This window comes from Mirounga leonina, unplaced genomic scaffold, assembly GCF_011800145.1.
Source record: "Mirounga leonina isolate KUSES-001 unplaced genomic scaffold, KU_Mleo_1.0 Mir_92, whole genome shotgun sequence".
Taxonomy (NCBI): Eukaryota; Metazoa; Chordata; class Mammalia; order Carnivora; family Phocidae; genus Mirounga; species Mirounga leonina.
The window spans coordinates 13966034-13988434 of NW_023270852.1; the positions used below are offsets into that span (position 1 = coordinate 13966034).

Consider the following 22401-nt stretch of genomic DNA (forward strand, 5'->3'; position numbering starts at 1 on the left):
GTCCTACCAGGCCTTCTGGACTCTCAGCTGCCTCTCCTTTCTTTTACAACTGCATCCCCAGCACTAATTTAATATCTGATACAAAGAAGCATTTGGTAAAACTTGATTAAACTAATAAGTAAATCAGTAGTCCTCACTTAATTCCTAGATCAGCCACATTTCTGAGAAGCAGCATACATGCAGGGCTGGATAGCCACATCCACAAAGAACATGAGAGAGCCTACCCTTTTTGAAAAATTCAGTCATCCAAGTCTACTTCCGCCTAGCGCAGGTTCAAGGACCCAAGGAGTATTGTGAGGGTTGAGCAATCAGAGGCTTCTACAGGGTGGGTTTGAGGTTTCCTTGATAGCACAATTCCTTAAAAATTTAGTAGACCTTTGGTCTATTTGGTTCTAGTCAGTTCCAATGTGAGTAACCACAGCCAAAGACCTTATCTGGACATGCTTTTCAAGCCTGAAAACTCTGATCTTTTCCCTATTGGCCATTCTCCCAACTGGATGATGGCTCTCTTCAGACCATCTGAAACAACACACTTGGGTGGGAAAGCACCATCCTTCCTTGCCAACAGGCCCACTGCTTTTCTGAAGAGGGCACTAGTCTTAACTCCTCCTACGACTCACTTTGCAGTTAACCCTCTTAAGTGCTTCGGTGCGGAAGCAATTGGCTCCTGCAAAAACTCTACAAAACTCAAAATTAAAGGAGTCTTGGCCAACCCAGATTATAGGTAATAGCAAGGCGTTCCTCCCTTAGTAAAGCTCTACAGGGTAGTTAGCTCCAGTTTGAGTTTCTGTATTTCTTTCTCTCTAGTAGGATTTTGCTAAAAGTAGCAAGAAGGAGCCAGAAAACATCAACATACTAAATTTCCCTATCTTTCTACATTGCTATGATGCATTGCTACCTCAAGTAGTCTATGATTTGCCTTTCAAGGTGAGGTAGCTGGTGCCTGAAACTTACCTCCAATAAACCACCTCTTCCAGTATTCACAACCATGTAGTACCCTCCCTTTAAATCTGGGCTTGTCCTTGACTAACTTTAAAACCTTAAGAAGGTCTGGCAGCTTTCACGTTTGCCTAATTGGGATCCAGCTACCACGTAAAGAAGCCCAAGCTCAGTCACATGGAGAAAGAGGTCACAGCCTTTCCAGTCATCCCACTCAAATATGCGATGAAGTCCTTGGATATTCCATCACCAGCCACCATCTGACTCATCAAAGACCCCTGTGAAACCAGCAGAAGAACCACCCAGTTGGAACCATCACAGTCAATCCAAAGAATCATGAGAGGTAGTAAAATGTTCATTGTTTTAACCCATCAAGTTCAGGGATGGTTTGCCACACAGTAATATGCAACTAACACACAATTTTTTGATCAAATGTTTTGCTACTGTATAACAAGAGTCACAAGCTTTCCAGTCTGCAATGCCTGAGTCCTTGCCATCTGCAACCCAATGAACTCGTTAATTAAGCACCTCAGCTTTGTCACTTGCAGTGCCCTATTTCTAGATACCAAATACAACATTAATTAGAATTAGGTTTACCACTGACAGAAAAATTAAAATGGTAGTGGCTTAAACTAAATAAAAATTTATTTCTCTCTCACGTAAGTGTAGTCCAGAGATAAGTAATCTAGAGCTGACTTGACCCTCCACAGTTTCAGGGACCCCAGGCTCTTTTTCTCTTGTTCCACCATCCTCAACAGATGGCTTTTCTCTCCTGATCCAAGATGGCTGCTTAAGCTTCAGCCATATGGCTGCCTCTCAACCAACAGAAGGTGAAAGGGACAAAGAAAGATATGTCTCTCCCTCAAAGGACACTTCCTGAAGTTGCACAGGACACTTCTACCTATATCTAATTTGCCAGAATTAATCACATGGCCACAATAAGCTGGAAGATATGCTGAGAGAGGTGGTCTTAATTCCAAATGGCTATGTGTCCCAATGTAAATCTAGGGTTCTACTAAGGAAGAGAAGAAGAATGTGGGGCACCTGGGTGGCTCAGTCGCTAAGCGTCTGCCTTTGGCTCAGGTCATGATCCCAGGATCCTGGGATCAAGTCCTGCATCGGGCTCCCTGCTCCATGGGAAGCCTGCTTCTCCCTCTCCCACTGTGTTCCCTCTCTCGCTGTGTCTCTGTCAAATAAATAAAATCTTAAAAAAAAAAAAAAGAAAAATGTATATTGGGGGTAAACTAGCAGTTTCTGCCACATATTGCTCTGATTACATTGGCTTTCTAGGCAATCCTGTTTTCTGGAGAGCAAGTCTCCTCCCCTGTTCTTATTTTTCATACTTCCTTTGTCAATTCCAGAAGAAGAAGAAAGAGGAGGAGGAGGAGTGAAGGAGAAGAAGGAGGAGGAGGAGGAGGAAGAGAAGAAGGAGAAGGAGGAGGAGAAGAAGAAGAAGAGGAGGAGGAGGAGGAAGAGAAAGAGGAGGAGGAGGAGGACTTAGAGTCAAGGAACACAGCATTAACAATTCAGCATAGTTTAGTAAAATGAAAGTTCCTGTCAGTTTCACCCTGAGATGAAAGAAGATAAAAGCCCAGAAGTGCCTGATGCCCTGGTACATCTAACCCCATGATTTGGTCCATCTTCTGCCCAATAGCAAACCAGCTAGGAAAAAAAAATCTCAATATTCAGATCAAGATAAGCCAATCTCTTATATCATGAGAAAGATCCAAAATCCATAAAAAGCCAAATCCATACAGAGAAACCAAATCTATAAAAGTACAGGTGGAAAACGCAAAAGCAAATTTAAAACCATACGGGCAACAAAAGGAAGACTCAGGACCTTCATACAGAACTCCACAGCATGTGTGATGAGTCAGATCAAGTCTCTGGAGGAATGTTAGCTAAAGATGAAAGACCTGATAGCTCACCTTGGAGAAAGGAACATGGGTAATAGGTTGGAATCAGGAGGTGGAAACAGTATTTATGACCAGACAAGAGGAGCCAGGAGGATACTGACTGATGTTGAAAAGTCGAGTGTGCATTTAAACATACAAGATGGAGAGAGACATTAATTCCACATCAACATTGCTGAAGAAGGGAACAGAAAAGCCAACATGACAGATCATCTTAAAAGTCTTCAGGATGAGGGGCGCCTGGGTGGCTCAGTCGGTTGAGCATCCAACTCTTGATCTTGGCTTGGGTCATGATCTCAAGGTCATGGGATTGAGCGTCAGGCTTAGCGGGACATCTGCTTGAGATTCTCTCCCTCTCCCTCTGCCTCTTCCCTGCTCTCTCTCTAAAATAAATAAATAAATCTTAAAAAAAAAAATTCTTCAGGCTGAGCAAACCTCCACTGAAAAAGTGCAGATCAAAATCTTCAGGGGAGAGGAAATGAAGTGACTGAACCTGTCAAGAGAAAGAAATGGAGTCTCTTGAGAAATTATCAGTCCAGGAAGATCATTACTTGGAGCAAGAGAAGGAAAGTCCTAAAGCAAATGACAAGATGAGCATGCAAATGAAGCGCTGAAGACCTTCAGAGTGCAAGTCAAAGACCTTGAAGAAAAGCTGGAAAGCATCATTTATCCTTCTCAAAACCCAATTACTTCCCTTGAACTAAAAGGTCGTGATCATTGGACAAGAGCACAGGAGGCTGAAAGAAACCTTTTTATCTCAAGACAAGAGATTGCAAGCATGAGACAAAGAACAGTGGAAGCAATAATTAAACTTGAGCTTCTAGATGATGATCCAGTTGGAGCAGTTTTCAGGGAGCAGTTTCTCTGGGCGTGGGGTGCTGTGTCTTCTGAGATGGAAGGGTCTTGGTGCCCCTTCCTGTCAGACAAATCTGGTGTTTCCAATAGATTCAAATGGGAAGTTCAGGACAAGAAGACATGAACTTCCTCCCTGTATCAGTGAGAGTTCTGCAGAGAAACACAACCAGTAGCCTACCTATGCATACATATATAAAGAGTTATCTCAAGGAATTGGCTTCTATGACTTTGAGTTCTGGCAAGTCTGAAATGTGTAAGGCAGGCATGCAGGCTGAAAACTCTCAGTCAGGGGCTTAAGCTATAATACATAGACTGACTATGATTGCAGTCTTCTTCCTCAAGAAAACCTAGGTGTTTCTCTTAAGGCCCTTCAATTAATTGGATGATCATTGAGGATAATCTCCTTTACTTAAAGTCAACTGATTATAGAGGTTAACCACATCCACAAAACACCTCACAGCAACACCTAGATTAGTGTTTGATTGAATAACTGGGTACTATAGCCTAGCCAGGTTGACACATAAAACTAACCCCTCTGTTCCACAAAGACTGGATGAACCCCCCTCCTCCTCCCCAGGTGGCTTTCCACCAAAAAGTTGTTGTGCTCCTTATCCTCACTCAAGGGCTGGGTTTTTCTCTGGACACTCCCATCCAAGAAATGGAAGTATGTCACCTTCTGGGCTCATTGAGCCTCCACATAACCCTTCTACTCAAACTCCTGAAACACGAAGGACCTTACACCATTTCACTTAATTTTTCTTCAAAATTATTTTTGAATTATCTACATTTTTTTTTAGTTTAAACAACTTTTTACAACCCAACAATAAAAAACAAATAATCCAGTTAAAAGTGGACAAAAGGTTAGAATCAACGTGTCTTCAAAGAAGATGTACAAATGGCTAATAAGCACATGAAAAGATTTTCAACATCCTTGGCCATTAAGGAAATGCACGTCAAAACCACAAGATAACACTTTTCACCTACTTAGGACAGCTATAATAAAAAAGATGGACAATAACAACATTGGTGAGGATGCAGAAAAATTGGAACTCTCACAGGCTGCTGATGGGATTATAAAATAGTGCAGCCACTTTGGAAAATAGTTTGACAGTTCCACAAAATGTTAAACATAGAGTTACCATATGACCCAGCAATATCACACCCAAGAGAAATAAAAACATATATCCACACAAAAATTCTCACAATGTTCTTAGCAGCACTATTTATAATAGCTAAAAAGTGGAAACTACCCAAATGTCCATCAACTGATGGATAAATAAAATATGGTATATCCATACAATGGAATATTATTTGTCAATGAAAGGGAATGAAGAACTGATTCATGCTATAACATGGCTGAACCTTGAAAACATTATGTTAAGTGAAAGAAGTCCGTTAACAAAAGGCCACATATTGCATGACTCCGTTTATATGAAATGTCCAGAATAAACAAATCCATAGAGACCAGGTAGATAGTGGTTGTTGCCAGAAGTTGGGGGGAAAGGGGTTTGAGAGTGACTGCTAAAGGGTATAGAGTTTCTCTTTGGGGGGATGAAAATGTCCTGAAATTAGATAGTGGTAATGGTTGCACAACTCTGAATATATTAGAACACTGAATTGTACACTTTAAAAGACTGAGGCGTGCCTGGGTGGTGCAGTCCATTAAGCATTCGACTCTTGGTTTCAGCTCAGGTCATGATCTCAGGGTCGTGGGATCAAGTTTGGCATTGGCTCCCACTCAGCACTGAGTCTGCTTGAGTTTCTCTCTCCCTCTCCCTCTGCCCCTCCCACTCATTCTCTTTCAAATAAATAAATAAATATTTAAAAATAAATTAAAATACTGTATTTTATGGTATGTATGTCACTAAATTATTATTAAAAAACCTTTTACATAACTGGTTTTTACTTTTGCTCAAATTGCACCTTAATATAAATTTTAGAATTTTAAACTAGAGATAGCATGTTATTCTCATTATATTATACTCTAGAAAATATAAGTAGCAAATTTTAATTTGATGAGCCAGTCCGCTATTCTCTAAACAATATATTGTATGAGCTGTTCATCCACTAGAGACATTTGAAATAGCAAAATACTTTTTTTCCCTCTGCCAATGGTTCTATGCACTAGTTACAGGAGAAACCTGAGTTACTTGTTAGCTTGTTGGTCTCAATACATTTTAGTTGATTAAACAAACCACCTCTCAAAGCCAAGACTTTGGGAGCTGGGATTCCTGCTATGCTTTCAGAGTCTCTCACCTGTCAACCTACACTCTTTCCAATGGTCTACACAGCTCTGGGAATTAAAAAATAATCTCAGCAGTAATCGTCATGGCTTCAAGGTCTACGAACTCCCAGGAATTTTACGCAAAATGTGATAATGTGTGTGCATTTTTTCCCTGGGCAGAGTCTATACCTCTTATCAGTGTCTCAAAGAGGGCCATGGACCCATATTTTAGAGATACAAGCCAGATGGGGCTGCATTTAGATTCTGTAATAGGATCTGTGGTTTTAGTTTACCATGTACCATTCCCTTTTTTCTTGACATAGCACCCCCTCTTTGGGAGTTTGGTGGGGGAGTCCTCCCTCTGAATTCCACACTGCTGCTGGAGAATCTTCCCTTTTTCATCTAGTTACTAAATCCAGAGAATGTCATCTAGAACCTGTCTGCACTGTTCCCCCATTCCTCTATGGACACCAAAAGTCCTTCAGAGGGGAGCAGGGAGAGCTGGGGAGAGGGGCAGGATCCAGGTCCAGATTTCCTGAGGCCAGCTCCCTTCCTTCCTTCCTTCCTTCCATCCTTCTATCCTTCCACACTTCCTCCTTCTCCTTCCCCTCTTTGCCTCCCTTCTACCTCCCTTCCCTCCCTTCTTCCTTCCTTCCTTCTTTCCGTCCTTTCTTCCTCTCCTTCCTTCTCTTCCTTCCCCTCCTTACCGTCTTTCTGTCTTCCCTCCCTTCCTCCCTTGCACTGTGAGGCTCAAATTTCAGCCAGAAGGCAAGCGTGGGACATTCCAGGGACAGAAAGGCAAAGGTCAGAAACAGCGTGGTTTGGGAGAGCTGGTTCCTGGGGCTGCAGAGAGACTGTGAGCTCAGCGGCTAATAGGATTGGCCATGGCGAATCCCCCAGCAAGGCACGCACTGCACGAAGAGGCGAAGCCCCAGGGTGACTCAGGGTCAGGATTAGAGAAACTCCGAAGCTAGAGGGAAGCTTAAAGAGCCAGGCTGTGCTGCCAGGACTGTCAGCCAGGCGGGAGAAGGCAGATTTAGCCCCGCTGCAACCGAGGGAGGAGGATTAGCCCTGCCCCTCCGCTCCGGGAATCTTAAAAGATACGAGGCCAAGACCACGGCTGAGTCACGGATGATTTGTTATCCACTGAACTGAATGACGGGGTCGGAGGTAGAGATAAGTCCGGAAGGTTGGGGAGTGCCGGGAGAGAGAGGACGATTTTCTCTGGAATCTGTTTGCCTCCTCTTTGCCTCCCCCTTCCGGCTCCCACTTGGTAGCATCTTCCTGATCCCCTTATCTCTTAAGGCGCTCAGGGAAATGCAGGAGCCTTCTGGGAAATGCTACCCTGGCCGGCCAGGAACCATGAGTCCTGCAGCCCCGGTAAGGAACAGGTCTCTGGGACAGGAAGAAGGGCCCAAGGCAGGGTGGGTGCCCCTCTCAAATAGGGTTTGTGTCCAAGAGCCCTTCAGGCCCCCGACAGTCCCTCTTCTCTGAATGACATCTTGGGTCTGCCCTTAGCTGCCGGGGTTGGGGGTGGGGGAGGCAGATGGGTTTGAGCTATTCAAGGAAGTGATCCTGGAGGGGCAGACCCAGGTGGTAGATGCAGAAACGGTGTTCTTTTTCCAGTCAGGCCTCCTTCAATCATTTTGGACTATGCCCTAAAGAGATCTTTTCACCCCACAAATCAGACCACCTAACTCTTGAAACCCCTGCTCCCCAGGCTCCAGCCACTATGTCATAAGAGGCAAGCAAGTCTTGAGCCTGTCATCCAAGGCTTCATGTTACGTCCTTGCAAACCCTGCAGCTTCATCCCCTGCCACTCCCCATGCCCTCCCCCCCTCCCCGGCATTCTATTTTCCAAACACACTGAAATACTGGGCACACTTTTGAACTTCCTAATCAGTGCTCATTTGATTCTATTAGCTCTCCCCTGGGAAACTCCTACTCAACCCACAAGAACCCTTTTTAGCTTCCTCGGGCGGCCTTCCTGAACCTCTTGGGCAAAGTGAGACTCTTCTCTCCCACCGTTAAATCATACGCTGCGCTCTAATTGTGTTTACATTTAATCTCCCCCACCAGACTGGAAGCTGGGGAAGGAAGGAGGAAAGGCCTTGTCAGATGCTCCTTTGTGCCCTCCACTAGCACCCAGTAGAGTGCCAGGCACAAACTGAGTATTGAAAAAACATGACAAAACTAGGAGCCTGGCTCCTCCTTGCAACCTTACTTCTTTTAGAGAGTGAATTAATGATTCTTAGGAAATGAATTTCATAATAAATGAGAGCACAAATGTCTTGGCAAAATAAAACTACAGGTGCAGCTTCTCACCTGTGCTCCCGGTCCGCTCAGGGTTAGCGCCCAGGAGAGGCCTCGTAGAGCCCAGCTCTAGGGCTGCAGACTACAAGTCCCAGCAGCCTCGTGGGCGCGCATCTCTCCCCGCCCATCCCCTCCCTGGAGGTGGGGCGGGGCCAAAGGGCGGGGCCCAGGGGTAGCCTGGGGATTGAAATGCCCCAGGCGTTCTGGGGCACACAAAGCGCAGGCGCAGCAGCTTGGGGAGCAGCCGCAGCAGCAAGTAGCGGCCGTTTGGGCAGCAGCCTCCGCAAGAGGTGTGGACAGGTGGGTGCATGCAGGGGAGGCTGGAGAGGGAGTTTGCAACTGACCCTCTAGTCTGGCCAGTGTTAGGGCTTGGAGAAGGGAGGGAGCCGCAGGAGAAGCAGGGACAAAGTCGGGCCTTCCACTCAGGTGTGCCAGCCATTGCTTCGCAGCAACAGGTGTGAGCGGGTGGGGGAGGGGCAGAGGCACCTGCTCGCAAGTAAGTCGTCCTCAGGAACAGAGGGAACCTGGATTCCAGTCCAAGCTCCTTCACATACATGGACAAGTCATTTGCTGTCCCTCAGTTTGTCCATCTGTAAAATAGGAGGAAAGATTCTACCCGTCTAATGGAGTTACAATGGGGACAAGGTGAAGTAGCATAGGATGTGCAGCGATTTCCGAATTTTGCTGCGCATTAGAATCACCTGGGATCTTTAGAGACTACCAGTCCTCGCCTCCCAGCCCCAGACCTTCTGATCTCATTGGTATGGCGTATGACCTGGGATCGAGAGTTTTTAAAGCTCCTACTGCTGTAATGGTTAGAAACTGGGACTGCTGGGTGTGAAGGCTGCCTCCCCTGCTTACTAATCAGGGGGATCTGCATGAGTGATTGACCTTCTCACCATGCCTGTTTTCTGGTAATACAAGGATTTTTGTGAGGCTTCACCAAGATAGTAGATGCCAACACCAAGAAGCGTGCCTGGCACATAATGCTCAGGCAATCAGAGCTGCTTTTGAACTATCATTTTCCATACTTTGTAAATGCTTCAGGAGAGGTGCAAATGGGAGGGAGGCTTTTCTTATCATGAAAGTCCCTCATTCATTGCCATGATTTTAATATTCTGTGCTGCCAGCATTTCGAAATTCCAGGGTTTCCAACACTGTAAGCGTTCCTCACCCCAGCCTCTACCGGCCTCATAGACACACTTTCACGGATCTAGAAATGGAAGCCAGGCAGAAGGGACAAGGTCAAGGTTATGGAGCTGAGGTTGGAATCCAGGTTCCCGACCCCCACTCCCACCCTCGCACAATGGGTGGCTGCCCTGTTAACCCCACAAGAACAGTGCTCCCATTATCCTGCTGGAGCAGGGAAGGAGAAGGAGACAAGCAGGCTTGCCCTTGTTTGTTTGCGAACACTCCCATAAACGTTTCCTCGGTGGCTCCCCCAGGGAGGACCAGCGAGGACCGGGCTGGGGCTTCTCTCTGGGAGCTGCTGATGAGGCCTGTGTGTCCTGTGGCTCCTCTCACAGGTTCCGCCTGACCCCACCCTGGAAAGTCCTTTTGAGAAAATGGCCCTGGTGAAGGGCGGCTGGCTGTGGAGACAGAGTGAGTGACCCTGGGCCAAATCCTTGTCTGTCTGTACCTTGTCCAGGGACAGGGGGGAGGGAAGTGGCTTGTCGGATGTGCCCCAGTGAACCACTCTCCCAAGAAACAAGACCCTCTTTCCCCCTCTCCTCCTTTGTCCATGCTCTTCCTGCTGCTGGGAATGTCCTCCCTGTTCCTGACTGCCTGGTAAATGTCCCCTTCTGTGACGAGCCTTCTCTGACTTCTCCCCTAACCCCCGCTCCAGCCTCTGAGGTAGCACCAAGCTGGGTTGGAGCGCCCCACGCTGTTTCCAACGCTTCATACATACCTCCGTGATAGCACTGACCCCCTACAACAGAACCGCCTTTACCTATGGGTCTTACCACACCCCATACTGACTCCAGACTGAGCTGCTCAAGAGCAGGGGCCAGGTTTGATGCCCTGCGTATCCACAGCACCCTAGCCCAGCGCTGACCACAGAACAAGGCTTAGAATAAAATGAAAACACCTCTGTGCTTTGGAATCTGTAAAGCCCTAAGAAGCTGCCTTATGTCTTTGCCCTTTGTGTTAAAATTTTCAATTGTAAAATGTCTGAAGGTAGGGCTCAGGCTTTCAGACCCACCTCTGGCCCGAATCGTGATCTGAACAAGAGCTATCTTGGGTTAGGAGCTCCCCAACGACCCATGACCACACTCAGTTCATTCGGTTCAGCAACCACCGAGCCCAGGTCCTGCTGGGTGCCAGGTCCAGTATAGGGAGCTGTGGGCCCCCCCAGTCTGGTAGCTACACAAAAGACTGTCACACAAGTCAGAGATAAGAGGTAAGATGGAGGGAGGTTCAGTGTAGGGAGAGGTCTTTGTCCTTGAAGAAACCTGGGGCTTGGCCTTGGAAGCCCCCAAGGAAGGAATCTGGTTATTCATTTACCATTCAACACAGTTATGGGATCTCTGTTATGTGTTAGGCCCAATGGGAGGCACTGGGTGAGCAAGACAGAAAGAGGCCCTGCCATTATTTCAGGAGGTAGATAGATAAGGAAGGGGTGGTCACAACACTGGGGGTTGGGGATAAGGGATTCTGGGAGCCTGTCTGGGGCTCCTGCACCCCCCCGCCGCCCCCTAGCAGGCTCTGCTGCCAGCCTGCATAGCAAAGGTGGAATATTGCACAGGCTCCATCCTTCGCCGCTGGAAGCGGAACTGGTTCGCCCTGTGGTTGGATGGGACCCTGGGCTACTACCATGACGAGACGGCGCAGGATGAGGAAGATCGTGTGCTCATCCAGTTCAACATCCGCGACATAAAGATTGGCCAAGAGTGCCACGGTGAGAAGCCATTTTCCCTCTGGCATTGTGACTATGGCCATGGCCCTCCCACTGTGTCTGTTTGGGAACACCTGCATCAGGCTCTTTGCAGCTTCAGAGGGCTGCCACAGCCATTGCTTCTGGGCCTCTATCAACTCCAGCTCATGTGGGTGTGAATTAAGAAATGAGTTCCTTATTGAGTTCCTCCCTTGTGCTGGGCCCGGGTCCTATGCTGGGATCACAGAGGTGAGTCCGACACAGTTCCTGCCCTCCAGGTGCCAGGAACGGGATAAAGATGAAAAGAAATAAGGAGGATCAGAGAAGTTCAGTAACTGGCCCAGAGTCACACAGCCAATCTCCTCAGCCAAGACTCAGGCCACAGTTATAACAGGGTAATTGACAGATGTTTCTAACTAGGGCAATGGGCAATGTGGAAAGGTTGGAAGGCTCTAAAGAGTAAAGCAGAATCCCCAAAGAAATTGTGTGGGATCAGAGGAGGTTGGCAATGGCCAAGAAGGAGGTCCTAAGGTCGGTTCCTATTCTGGTTTCTGGTTTACTGGGGGACCTGGGCCTGTGCTTCGTGGAAACCCCATATATGTGTGTTTGCCTTTAGACGTGCAGCCCCCAGAGGGCCGGAGCCGAGATGGCCTGCTGACTGTGAACCTACGGGAGGGCTCCCGCCTGCACTTGTGTGCAGAGACCAAGGATGATGCCATGTGAGTCCTCCAGGAGAGGATAGGGTGGACTCTTGGAGAATGTAACCAGATGCTTCCTCTTCGCTGGGCCTTCTGATTCCCAAAGGTGGGGGGTGGACAAAGATTAGTCATCAGGGTGGAGGCTGGGCGGAGTGGATTTGAATGGCTGATGGTGACTGGTAGGGTACCCAAGAAAGTCCTCACACAGCATGTGATGGAACTCGGGACTGTTGGGAGAGGAGTGTGCACACCGGCCTCAGGTGTGTGGTCCCTGATCCTACAGAGTCATGTATTTAGCCGGCTCAGAGATGAGCCCTCACCTGGGGGTGATACAAAGGAAGAGACAGCTCTGTGACATCCATAAAGGACCCTCTTTCCCACTATGTTCTGAGAAGATGCCTTGGCAGGTGGCCTTCAATCTGAGGCACAGACCCTGACCTGCCTAACAATGGCAGCCCACTATTGTTGCGGGGACACCGAATGTCGGATGCAGATCCACACTGCGAGACTGAGTGTGCCTGCTTCCTCACATTCTTTCCCTTCCTACCCTCTGGCCGAGGTTCAGTCGGCCTTTGCATTGTAAGAGAGTGAAAGAGACGGGGTGTGTGGGAGTGGGGGAAGCTGAGCTCTGGGCAGACAAAGCACAGAGCCGCCTTGTCCACCCCAGCCAGGTGCCATGGCAACCAACAAAGGCCCGATTGTCCGGTGTCCACTGGGCCTTCACGGGCTCTGGGTCAGAGTGTTGGGGGACTGTGTTGGTAGGTTTGGGGTGTGGAGGTGAGCTGCAGCGAGAGAACCAGCCCAGGCATGCCAGAATCTGAAGGCCCCGAGGAGACCACCCAAGCCCAGCTGTCTATCGTCTAGACAGGGAAACTGGAAGAGGGGAAGACTGTGGGCTAAGAGTGAATTAAGAGGCTCTAGCTCAAGTGAGGGCTCTGTCCATGTGACTGGGGTGGGAGGGGGGGCCACCTTTGTCTACCCAAGGGAGTCAAGGGAATCTCCCCCCTTTACAAGAGACTGGGTTGAGGAGGAAAGTAGGGGCCTACATGTAGGGGCCTAATCTCCCTCCTCCCTCCTCATGGTTGGTGGGTTCACTTTGCAGAGCATGGAAGACGGCACTGCTGGAGGCGAATTCCACCCCGGTGAGCCCCCATTCTCTCCTTCTCCCCTCCCCACCCCTTCCTGCCATGGAATCATGGGTGACTCAGACTCGGTCTCCGCCTGCAGGAGTTCTTAATTCCCCTAGATGTGAGCGAATAGGTTTGTGTGGACTCCAATGCGCTGAGTCCTGAGTGGAAAAGGACAGAAGACAGACAATTGGTGCTTGGAGGAAAGAGAAGAAGAAGGAGGTGGCATGTGAGCTGGGGGGAAGGAACTGCCTTTTATAGAGCACCTATTGTATGCCTGGCATGTCGCGGGTAGTTCTGGCGGCTCCCCGTAGCAGTCCTTTGAGGAGGGGATGATTGTCCTTCTCTGCAGATGATAAGATTGAGCTGTATTCATCCACACAACAAATATTTACCGAGTTCCTACTATGTGCCGGGCACTGTGCCAGAGGGCAGGGATCAGAGGTGAACTAAGTCATGAGATGTAGGCCCTGCCCTCCTGGACCAGCCTAGCGGGCAGCCGGGTGTGAAGCAACTAATCACCGTTCATGATTCTGTTGCGGTCGTGGTAACTGCTTTGACAGAGACGTGCTGGGTGCATTCAATGTGTGACCACCTTGGTGGCCTGATCCCAGTGGGAGTTCAGACAAGGCTAAAGATGAGACCTGAAGGATGAACAGAAATCGACTGGGTGAAAGGGGTAGGGTGGAGTGAAGGGAACAGCTTTCCAGGCAGAGGAACTGCATGAGCAAAGACCCTGAGAAAGGTTATGACTTTAGCAAGTTCGAGAACAGAATGGAGGCTGGGGCAGCTGGAGCTTAGGGAGGGAGAACAGGGGAGAAGGAGGGTTGGTAGGGCCAGGCATTTTGGGCTGTGTTACTGACATTGGTTTCTGCTAAGAATACCAGGAGGTCATTGAAAGCTTTTAAGCAGCAGGAGGAGATGAACAGATCAGACCAGATTTGTATTTTTTTAAAAAGATAGTCTGGCTGGTAGGTCGGGAATAGACAACAGGGAGTTAAGAGTAGATGCCAGGAGACCAGTTAGAAGGCTGGGACAGAGTCCTGGTGACTGGCTGGAGGACTGGACTGAGCTGATAAGGATAAGACATATTTAGGAGGTAGAGTCAACGGAGCTTAGTGATTGATGAAAGTGTGGGTTTGAGGAGCTGCCCAAAGCCCGCAGCTCAAGGGTGGCCCAGCTTGGCTCCTCTGCCTGACTCCACATTCTGTGCTTGCTCCTTCTGTCTGTGGCATGGTGGAGCCCAATCTCATCTAGAGAGAAAGTCTGCTGGGAAGCAGCAGAAGACCACATTTGCATTCAGAACCCTTCTTGGGCATGCACCTGCTGAGGGTTGGGCATCATGCTCAGTACCTGCCATTGCTTATATCATTTAATCTTCCCATAGCCTTGGTCGGGTTGGTACTTTTAGTCCCATTTTACAGATAGGGAAGCTGACGTTCAGAGAGGAAGTGACTTACCCAAATCCTCATAGTCTTAAGTCAGTGGAAGAACCTGTACTGGAACCAAGGCCAGTGAGATTGGGAGGGAAGGGCATTATCTGCAGAAAGAACTGCATGAGCAGAAGGTGGAGAAGTGAGATGTGCATGTGTGTGTGTGTGTGTGTGTGTGTGTGTGTAAGGGCCCGGAGTCTGGCCCGGTGGGATGATAATACATGGAGGGAAAGAAATGGGAGAGATGACCTCTGAGGAGCAATAAAGGGCATTAAGCAGGGAGGACTGTGGCCAGACTTTGGGGAGCAGACTCAGGCTTCCGGGTGGAGGTTGGATTAGACTCTGGGAGTGAGGAGGCTGGCGCAGCAGTCAGCAGGCTTGGCTAACTTGACTCTGAGCTCCAAATCGTCCCCCCTGCAGGGCAAATCAGTCCCACCCAAAAGAGGCGGAAGGAGGTGAGGGCTGACCGTTCTGTGCTCTGTGACTCTATGAAGCTACCGTGCCCCTTCTCTGCCTGCGCACCTTCCCGCTACCCTGCTTACCACAGCTCCCTGCTCTGGTGCTCTCTGCAGCTCCCACTACCCCCCTTCACACCACCCCTCTGGCCCCAGGCTTGCTCGAGTGGAATGTGTTTGTGCTTCTGTCTCTGTACCAGGGTCTGCCTGGCTCTGAGTGTTCATGCCTGTGTATGGCTTCTCTCCATACTGTGCCTGTGTAGGAGGGACCTGCACTTTGTCCCTCCATGTCCTGCAGATTTATACCCCCTTCTGGATGGAGGCTGTTCCAGGGAGCACGGGGCCAGGGACACAGCCGGGGGCAGGTGGGTGGGAGGGCAGATCAGAACTGTTCTGTCTCCCTGGAGACTGGGAGTCTCAGCAGCCTAAAAGACGTGAAGGTGGGCTAATTCTGGAGGGACACTACTGATTCTTCTCTGTGTGACTTTGGCAAAGTCACTACCCCCTCTGAGCCTCCCTCCATTACCATGGGCTAAGGAGGAGGAGGACAACTCTTTCCCATGCCCAGCTGGCAGAGGGCTCTGGTAGGGCCTGTCAAAAGCTCTGAGTTTCTCCAGATGTAGAGGGCCTCTGACACCTCCCTTCCTCCCTCCCCCTTCTTGGGTTTCTGTGGCTTGAGCAGGCCCCAACTGGAGCCACCGTCCCTCCCAGGAGCCGCCGAGTTTGCCCCAAGGTCAGGTGTGTGACCCGCTCGTGGAGCCCCTGTAAGGTTGAAAGGCGGATCTGGGTAAGTGGGGCTCAGCCCTCCCTGCCTCCGTTCTGGCCTCGAGGCTGTGCCTCCAAAACTGGGCCCAGTCACATCCCTTCCCTGCTCACAAACATTCCATGGCTCCCTGTCACCCACAGGACACCACCCACAGCCCCATTTTCAAGGCCCTCAGGATCTGGCCCGGGCCAGTCTCATCTACCACATCCCCCTCCTCCCCTGTGCTCCCAGTGCTCTGCTGTTTGCTCTGTGCTCAGCTGCACCAGACCTCTTCCCTCTTCCCAGGCTTTGCACATGCCATTCTCTCTGTTGTGAAAACTCTTAGTTTCCTTATTCACCTGACAAACTGATGCTTAGCCCCTAAGAGCCACTTCAAAGGCTGCCCCCTCCTCAGGGAGGACTTCCCAGACGTCCACTCACAGCCTGCTGCACTAATGCTTAGTACTGTCTTACTAGGCCTGGTCTCTATTATCCCAGGAGACCTGGGACTTCCTCCAAGGTAACGACCAGGTCTGATCAGCTCTGCCCCTAAGGTGCCTGGCACCATGCTGGGTATACAGCAGGTGCTCAATGAATGCTCAGTGATAAGGACAGTCTGTTTTGATCCCTTATTCCTGGTGCATGGAGCTAGGGCACAAGTGGGTCTCAGGCAGTGTTTGTTCACCAAATGAGTGAATGAGTGAATGACTAAAGGGAGGAAGGAGGAGTGAAAACTCTCTGTTAATGGCATCACTACCATGTATCATAATTTAGTCCATATCTGGCTCCCTTCCCCATCCCAGAATCTCTGAAAAGCAGGAATCGGGGGATGAATCCTCTCTCTGTCCCCAGTAATCAGCAGGGCATGGGGTGGGTGCAGGGGAGGCTTGTCTTAGAGTGCCTGTCCTCTTATAGCCAACTCGGAACTCCTTTTCTGGCACCGTGGTGTTCAATGTGGTTCTGCCTTTGAATCACATCAGGACTTAAAAAAAAAAAAAATCTGAACATTCAGAGCCTACCTCTCTTTGGATGCTCTAATTCTGTAGGTCTGGAGTATGGCCTTGGAAATCTGTGGTTAAAAAAAAACTTATTCAGGGCGCCTGGGTGGCTCAGTTGGTTAAGCAACTGCCTTCGGCTCAGGTCATGATCCTGGAGTCCCGGGATCGAGTCCCGCATCGGGCTCCGTGCTCGGCACGGAGTCTGCTTCTCCCTCTGACCCTCCCCCCTCTCATGTACTCTCTCTCAAATAAATAAATAAAATCTTAAAAAAAAAAAACAACTTATTCAGGTAATTCTGACGTGCAGAACCACTGAACCCAGAAGTGCCAGGCCCACCTAGGTCCAGTTGCATAGACGTGGCTCAGCTGGATTCTTATTGTGCCTTAGAATGGGCATTTGTAGGAAAGACTGTTCCCATTTGCAGATGTGAAAACTGAGGTTCTGAGAGGTGATATAACTTGACCAGGTCACTTGATTCATCAGTGGCAGGACTAGGACTTCTATCCCAGCGTTCTGAGACCTCCCCCTTGCCCAAATGAGGATATAAGTTTGTTTAAAGTGGAGATGCCTAAAAATGGGATTTAAAAAGCTGTAAGCCAAGTAACAACAGCTTTTCTGAGGGAGGGGATCTATTTGTATGTGACCTCCTGATTGGGTGACCCTGTGCTTGCAAAGGGGCTGGGCTTACAGAGAGGGAGAGGATCAGGAATCAAGCCCTTAGGTTCTATCCATGAGGTCTCTGGAGGATCCCCTGCCCTGTTGCCAGGTGACCCACATGAGTTTACCTCTGGGCCTCCCAGACCAGAGGGTAGAAACAGGTGCCGCAAGGGGTATGAGGTGGTGTTTTCCACTCTCTCTCAGGCCCGACAGGGCCACTGGCTCACTGTGCAGCTGCTGGGCGGGTGCAGGCTCTAGACCTCAAGTTCTCTACAAATAAAAGTGGGGATCTGAGTGCTTGGCTCTCTCTAGGCCCTTCGAGGCATGGAGCTCAGTTCCTGGCCACCCTTACCAGAAAGCCTGATTGGATCACCTTTAGGGGAGAGCACAGTGAGGGAAGTCACTTGAGACTGAGCATTGCTTGTCTGAGCCTCGTGCATTACCCTGGGACTGGTCATTGTCCCTAACTTGAGGTTGGACTTAGAGCTGGGTCACTCACTGGTATTTGACTCACTTGAGATAAATTCAGTCCATTAGGCACCTATCATGTTCCAATGAGGCCTGAATAGACCCCACTTCATGGGATGGGGGTCTCCAAGTCTGATGGGAGAGATACACACTCACAGGGATATGAACAATGACACTGTAGAGTGATTGGTGCTGTGGTAAGGGGAGTCTAAGGGCCCCAGATGGGACCCCATCAGAACCTGAGGTTCAGGGAGGGTGATACTTGGGTTCAGTCTGAAAGATAAATTAGGTAGTTTGATGAAAAATGGGGAGAAAGGCAACCCCATCAAAGAGAAATGGCATGGAGATTTGAAATCACAGGTGTGCTTGGAGAACTCCCCTTTATAGCCAAACTTCTTTTTTTTTTTTTTTTTTTAATTTTATTCATTTGAGAGAGAGAGAGCACGAGCGGGGGTGGGCAGAGGGAGAGAGACGAGCAGACTCCCTGCTGAGCGGGGACCCTGGTGTGGGGTTCAATCCCAGGACCCCACGATCATGACCTGAGCCGAAGTCAGATGCTTAACCGACTGAGCCACCCAGGCGCCCCTACAGCCAAACTTCTTGAAAGAGATGTCATGACATGTTGATTCCATCCTTCACCTCTCAATCATTCTTCAATTCTTCATGGTCTGGATTCTTACCTCAACCACTCCTCTGAAAAATGTTTTTTCAAGGTCACCCACAACTTCCAAGTTGCCAAAACCAATGGCTTATTCTCTTGACACTGGCCAAAAAGATGGACAGAAGAGCATATTTAGAAGTTAAAATCATGAGACCTGCCTGGTAGCTGATGTGATGTGGAAGACAAGTGTGTGAAGTCAAGGGGTGCCAACCTGATGTCTTGGTTTGAGTGCATGGTGGTGGCATTTAGAGTAAAAGCATTTATAGAAGAGCAAGTTTGGGAGATGGAAGGGTGATGACATCACTTTGGAACTGGAGTTTAAGACACCTGGACTTCTAAAGGGAGTTGGACCATTCAGGTGTGACACCCAGTTAAAGATATAAAGTTGAGGGGGGGGGAGCTAAGAAGGGGCCAGGAGAGAAGGGGATCCTGCCCCCTCTCCAGGTCTGCTCCCCCATGGATAAAATGAGAGTCTTGGATTAGGAGCTTCCATTTAATTCAGCATATATTTATTGGTTCTTGCTATTCATTAGGCCTTGCATGTAACAGAAATTAATCAGAGTCCTTGCTTATAAGTAGCTCACATTTGGGGTGCAGGCAGGAAAGGCCAGGAAGAAAGACAGGAACAAAAGGCACAAGCAGAGTCCATAGAGAACTCAGGAAGAAAGGATTCTTTCTGAAACCAGAAGGGCTTCCTGGAGTGGGTGACTTTTTTTTTTTTTAAGATATTTATTTATTTGAGAGAGACAGAGAGAGAGATAAGGAGAGAGAGCATAAGTGGGGAGGAGAGGGACAAGCAGGCTCCCGCTGAGCAGGAAGCCTGATGTGGGGCTCGATCCCAGGACCCTGGGATCATGACCTGAGCCGAAGGCAGACGCTTAACGGACTGAGCCACCCAGGCGGCCCTGGAGTGGGTAACTTTTGAGTTAGGCTTTGAGGGGTTGATAAAATTCTAATGGGGAGACTGCATGCCTCCCTCCCAGACAGAGCAATGACCATTCTCTGAGCCCCCGTCCCCAGCTCCATGGTAATGCGACGATAATGTCTGCAGTAACGACTAGAGGAAGTAACACAATATGGACACTTCCCTCAGGACCTGGTACATGATGGATGCTCGATAATACTTTACTTTCCATCCCTACCCTTCCTTTCCTTTCCTTCCTCCCCAACCTGCTTTTACTTCTGGGCCTGGGGCTTGGCCAGGTGCCCCACCCCATGACTAGGAGAATAGAGAAATCCATTGGATTTCTCCAAATGGGACCGTTGGAGCGGCTAGCAAATACTAGACTGTGTAGGGAAGTTGGGAGCCATGGAGAATTTTTGATCAGGGGAGTGCTAGCTAGGAGGCCAGGGCAGGAAAATGGGATCACTGGGAGCTGGATGTAGGGGCTAAGGTTTTAGAGGACAAGGACCATGGACCATGTGGGGAGGCAGGGCCTTTTTCCAGGAGCTTGCTGGTTCCTGGGGAACCATTTCTAAACTTGGGGAAGTGGTTTTGTGGGCCCAGAAGGACCTAAGCTGGGTGTGTTGGGTAGGAGACCAAACCTGGGCCAGAGAGTTCCCGGGCAGCTAACCCAGTGGAGCTCCCCAGGTGCGTGTCTACAGCCCGTACCAGGACTACTATGAGGTGGTACCCCCCAACGCGCACGAAGCCACATACATCCGCAGCTACTACGGACCGCCCTATGCAGGTAAGTCTCCCGCCTGGTCCGCCCTCTGCCCCTGTCCGGCGCCAGGCCTCGCTCTTGTAGTGACCACGGATTTTCCCAGGCGGGACCCTCCACTGAGCCCTCCCCATCCGGAGACTCCTGGACCAGCGGCTCTCCACGCTCTATAGAGCTGACCTCTCCTTTCGAGGCCGGCCCCTTTTCACTGGCTGTCCTGCAATACCCGTTTCTGAGCTGGTGGCGACCCCTGGTGGCTAAATGCGGGAACGGCCACCTCCTGCCCCAAGGGCTGGCGGTTGGGAACGCCCATCCTCTGGTGTGGCCTGGAGGTTCTTAGAGATCCCGGGAGTTTCCTGGCTGTTGCACCCTAGATCCACAGCCCCAGAACGTCCATGGCAGATTCAAGCTTGTAAGCCCTGGGGAGAGAGCGCAAGTCCTTCCCGCATCAAGGCCTCAGTTTCTCCAACTGAGGAGAGTGGGCTCAGCCCCTTGTCCTGGGTTGGGCGTGAGGGGAGGGGAGGGACGAAGATCCCTCTGCTCTCAAGTCCCCAGCCCTCACGGCTCTCTCCACAGGCCCTGGCGTGACACACGTGGTAGTGCGGGAGGATCCCTGCTACAGTGCTGGCGCTCCGCTGGCTATGGGCATGCTTGCCGGGGCTGCCACAGGGGCAGCACTGGGCTCGCTCATGTGGTCGCCCTGCTGGTTCTGAGCCCTGGGACTCGGAGCGTGGACCCTGTGCACAGACCAACAGACCCCTGTTCTTACTTGACCCGGCCCTCCGCTATCTAAGCCCTGCCGTACTTCGGCTCCTTCTTCTCCATTAGCTGCTTCTGGACTTGGATCATCCATCCCACTCCCCCACCCTCTATACTGGAAGAAGCTATCATCCCAGGCACAAACATAGTCAAAATCCTTATATCTACTACCAGACACCCCAGGATTTTGTTATAGACATACGTGGACATGTTTCCCCCAAATATACCAGGACACAGAAAACACAGCTCATGTGACTTCAAGTTCCCGTGTGCTGGAGACACAGGAGTCAGGTTCTTTCCTCCAGCTGCTCCAGGGTTGGTGGGAAAAACAGAAGTAAACACTTGACAAGGCAGAGTTATCCATCCTTTGACACATGAGGGTAAAGAGCAGAAGAAGGTGGGCTAGGAGTAGGGTTGTCGGCAAGAGTGCAGAGTGGTGAATATCATGGCATGTCCAAGGAATTAAGAGTTCATTTAGGCTGGGGTGAGGACTGGGATCAGATCATGATGGCCCTCCAGGCTAAAGAGCTTGCTGGGTAAAGGCGAGATATGAGCTTTTCGGAAGGAAGTTTCATGAATGTGCCTATAATGAATATATTGCCTGTTTTGTTAATACTGACACATACTCAAATCCAAAACACTCTCTGAAGTTAGCCCCATCCTTTCCACTACCACCTTCCTGGGTCCCCTGTTCCTTCAGTGCTCAGAAAACATCTGTTCCCCATGTTAGGGTGCCTGGGGCAGCAACTGAACTGAACCTGGGGTCCCCTTGCTGGGGGACAGATGAGCTCTGTTTGAGACCTCCAGCCCTAGGATGGTGCCTCCATCAGGAAATGCATTCCTGGTTCCCAGGAACTTGGACCTCTGGCCATAACTGTGGCTGTCACCATCTCAGGCTTTGTCTCTTCCTTCACGCTGGGGGAGATGGCAGTGTTCACCTCTCGGGCCTGATCCACTGGGAAGCCCCACATGTGCCTCCCTGTCAGGTGGCCCAGCAGTCTCTCCATTTGGCTCCCTTCCAATTTCTTTTCCCATCCTGTCCTAACAGAAATGCTAACATTCCTACCCAGTAGCCAGAGTAGCCTGCTGAAGTTCCCTTGTAGGCAGGGGCTCCAGTGGCCCTGCTGCAGAGACTAATAAAGATGTGATTGGCTCTAGCCCTGGCTCTGGCTTTTTTGTCCACCCCACCCCCACCCCTGCCCCATGGGCCTTATTTCCTTGGGACATCTCAGTGACTCAGCACCTACTAGTGCCTTCTTTGGTGTAGTGGGAAGAGTGTGTGGATTCTGAGGGCAAGTAGAACTGGTGACAGCATGTTAACTGAGCAATTTGGGGGCAACTCACTTAACCTTTCTGGGTCTTGCCTTTCCCACCCATAAGGTGATAGGTTGAAGGTGGCCATCCCTGAGGGCTCAAAGGGAGAGGCTGTATCAGGGTCTCTGTTATCTGATCTGATGGGTGATCCAGGTTGTGCCCTGTCTGCTGAGAGTCTGGTGGTGTAGAGGTCTTTTCCAGTAGTTTCCCATCCTTCTAGACGTGAATCAATGAGTTAGTCTCATAGAAAGCAGGTGTCTAGGGAAGGAAACACAACCATCTTGCATCAGGCCTTTTGAGGC

General features: G+C 49.7%; 1 protein-coding gene across 4 annotated transcripts; it reads left to right on the plus strand.

Moving 5' to 3' along the window:
• Positions 1-7119: 7119 nt before the first annotated feature.
• On the plus strand, positions 7120-21942 carry PLEKHB1 (pleckstrin homology domain containing B1). 4 transcript variants are annotated; one of them, XM_034995214.1, is made up of 8 exons: positions 7120-7311; positions 9771-9846; positions 10991-11143; positions 11736-11838; positions 12920-12959; positions 15515-15619; positions 19954-20053; positions 20603-21942. In XM_034995214.1, the coding sequence occupies exons 1-8, from the start codon at positions 7249-7251 to the stop codon at positions 20737-20739; spliced, it is 777 nt and encodes a 258-aa protein (XP_034851105.1). In that variant the 5' UTR covers positions 7120-7248; the 3' UTR covers positions 20740-21942. The 4 variants fall into 4 exon arrangements, with proteins under 4 accessions (XP_034851105.1, XP_034851102.1, XP_034851103.1 ...); XM_034995211.1 differs by lacking the exon at positions 15515-15619 and having other exon boundaries at positions 7139-7311; XM_034995212.1 differs by lacking the exons at positions 7120-7311; positions 15515-15619 and adding an exon at positions 8438-8544.
• The last annotated feature ends 459 nt before the right edge of the window (positions 21943-22401 follow it).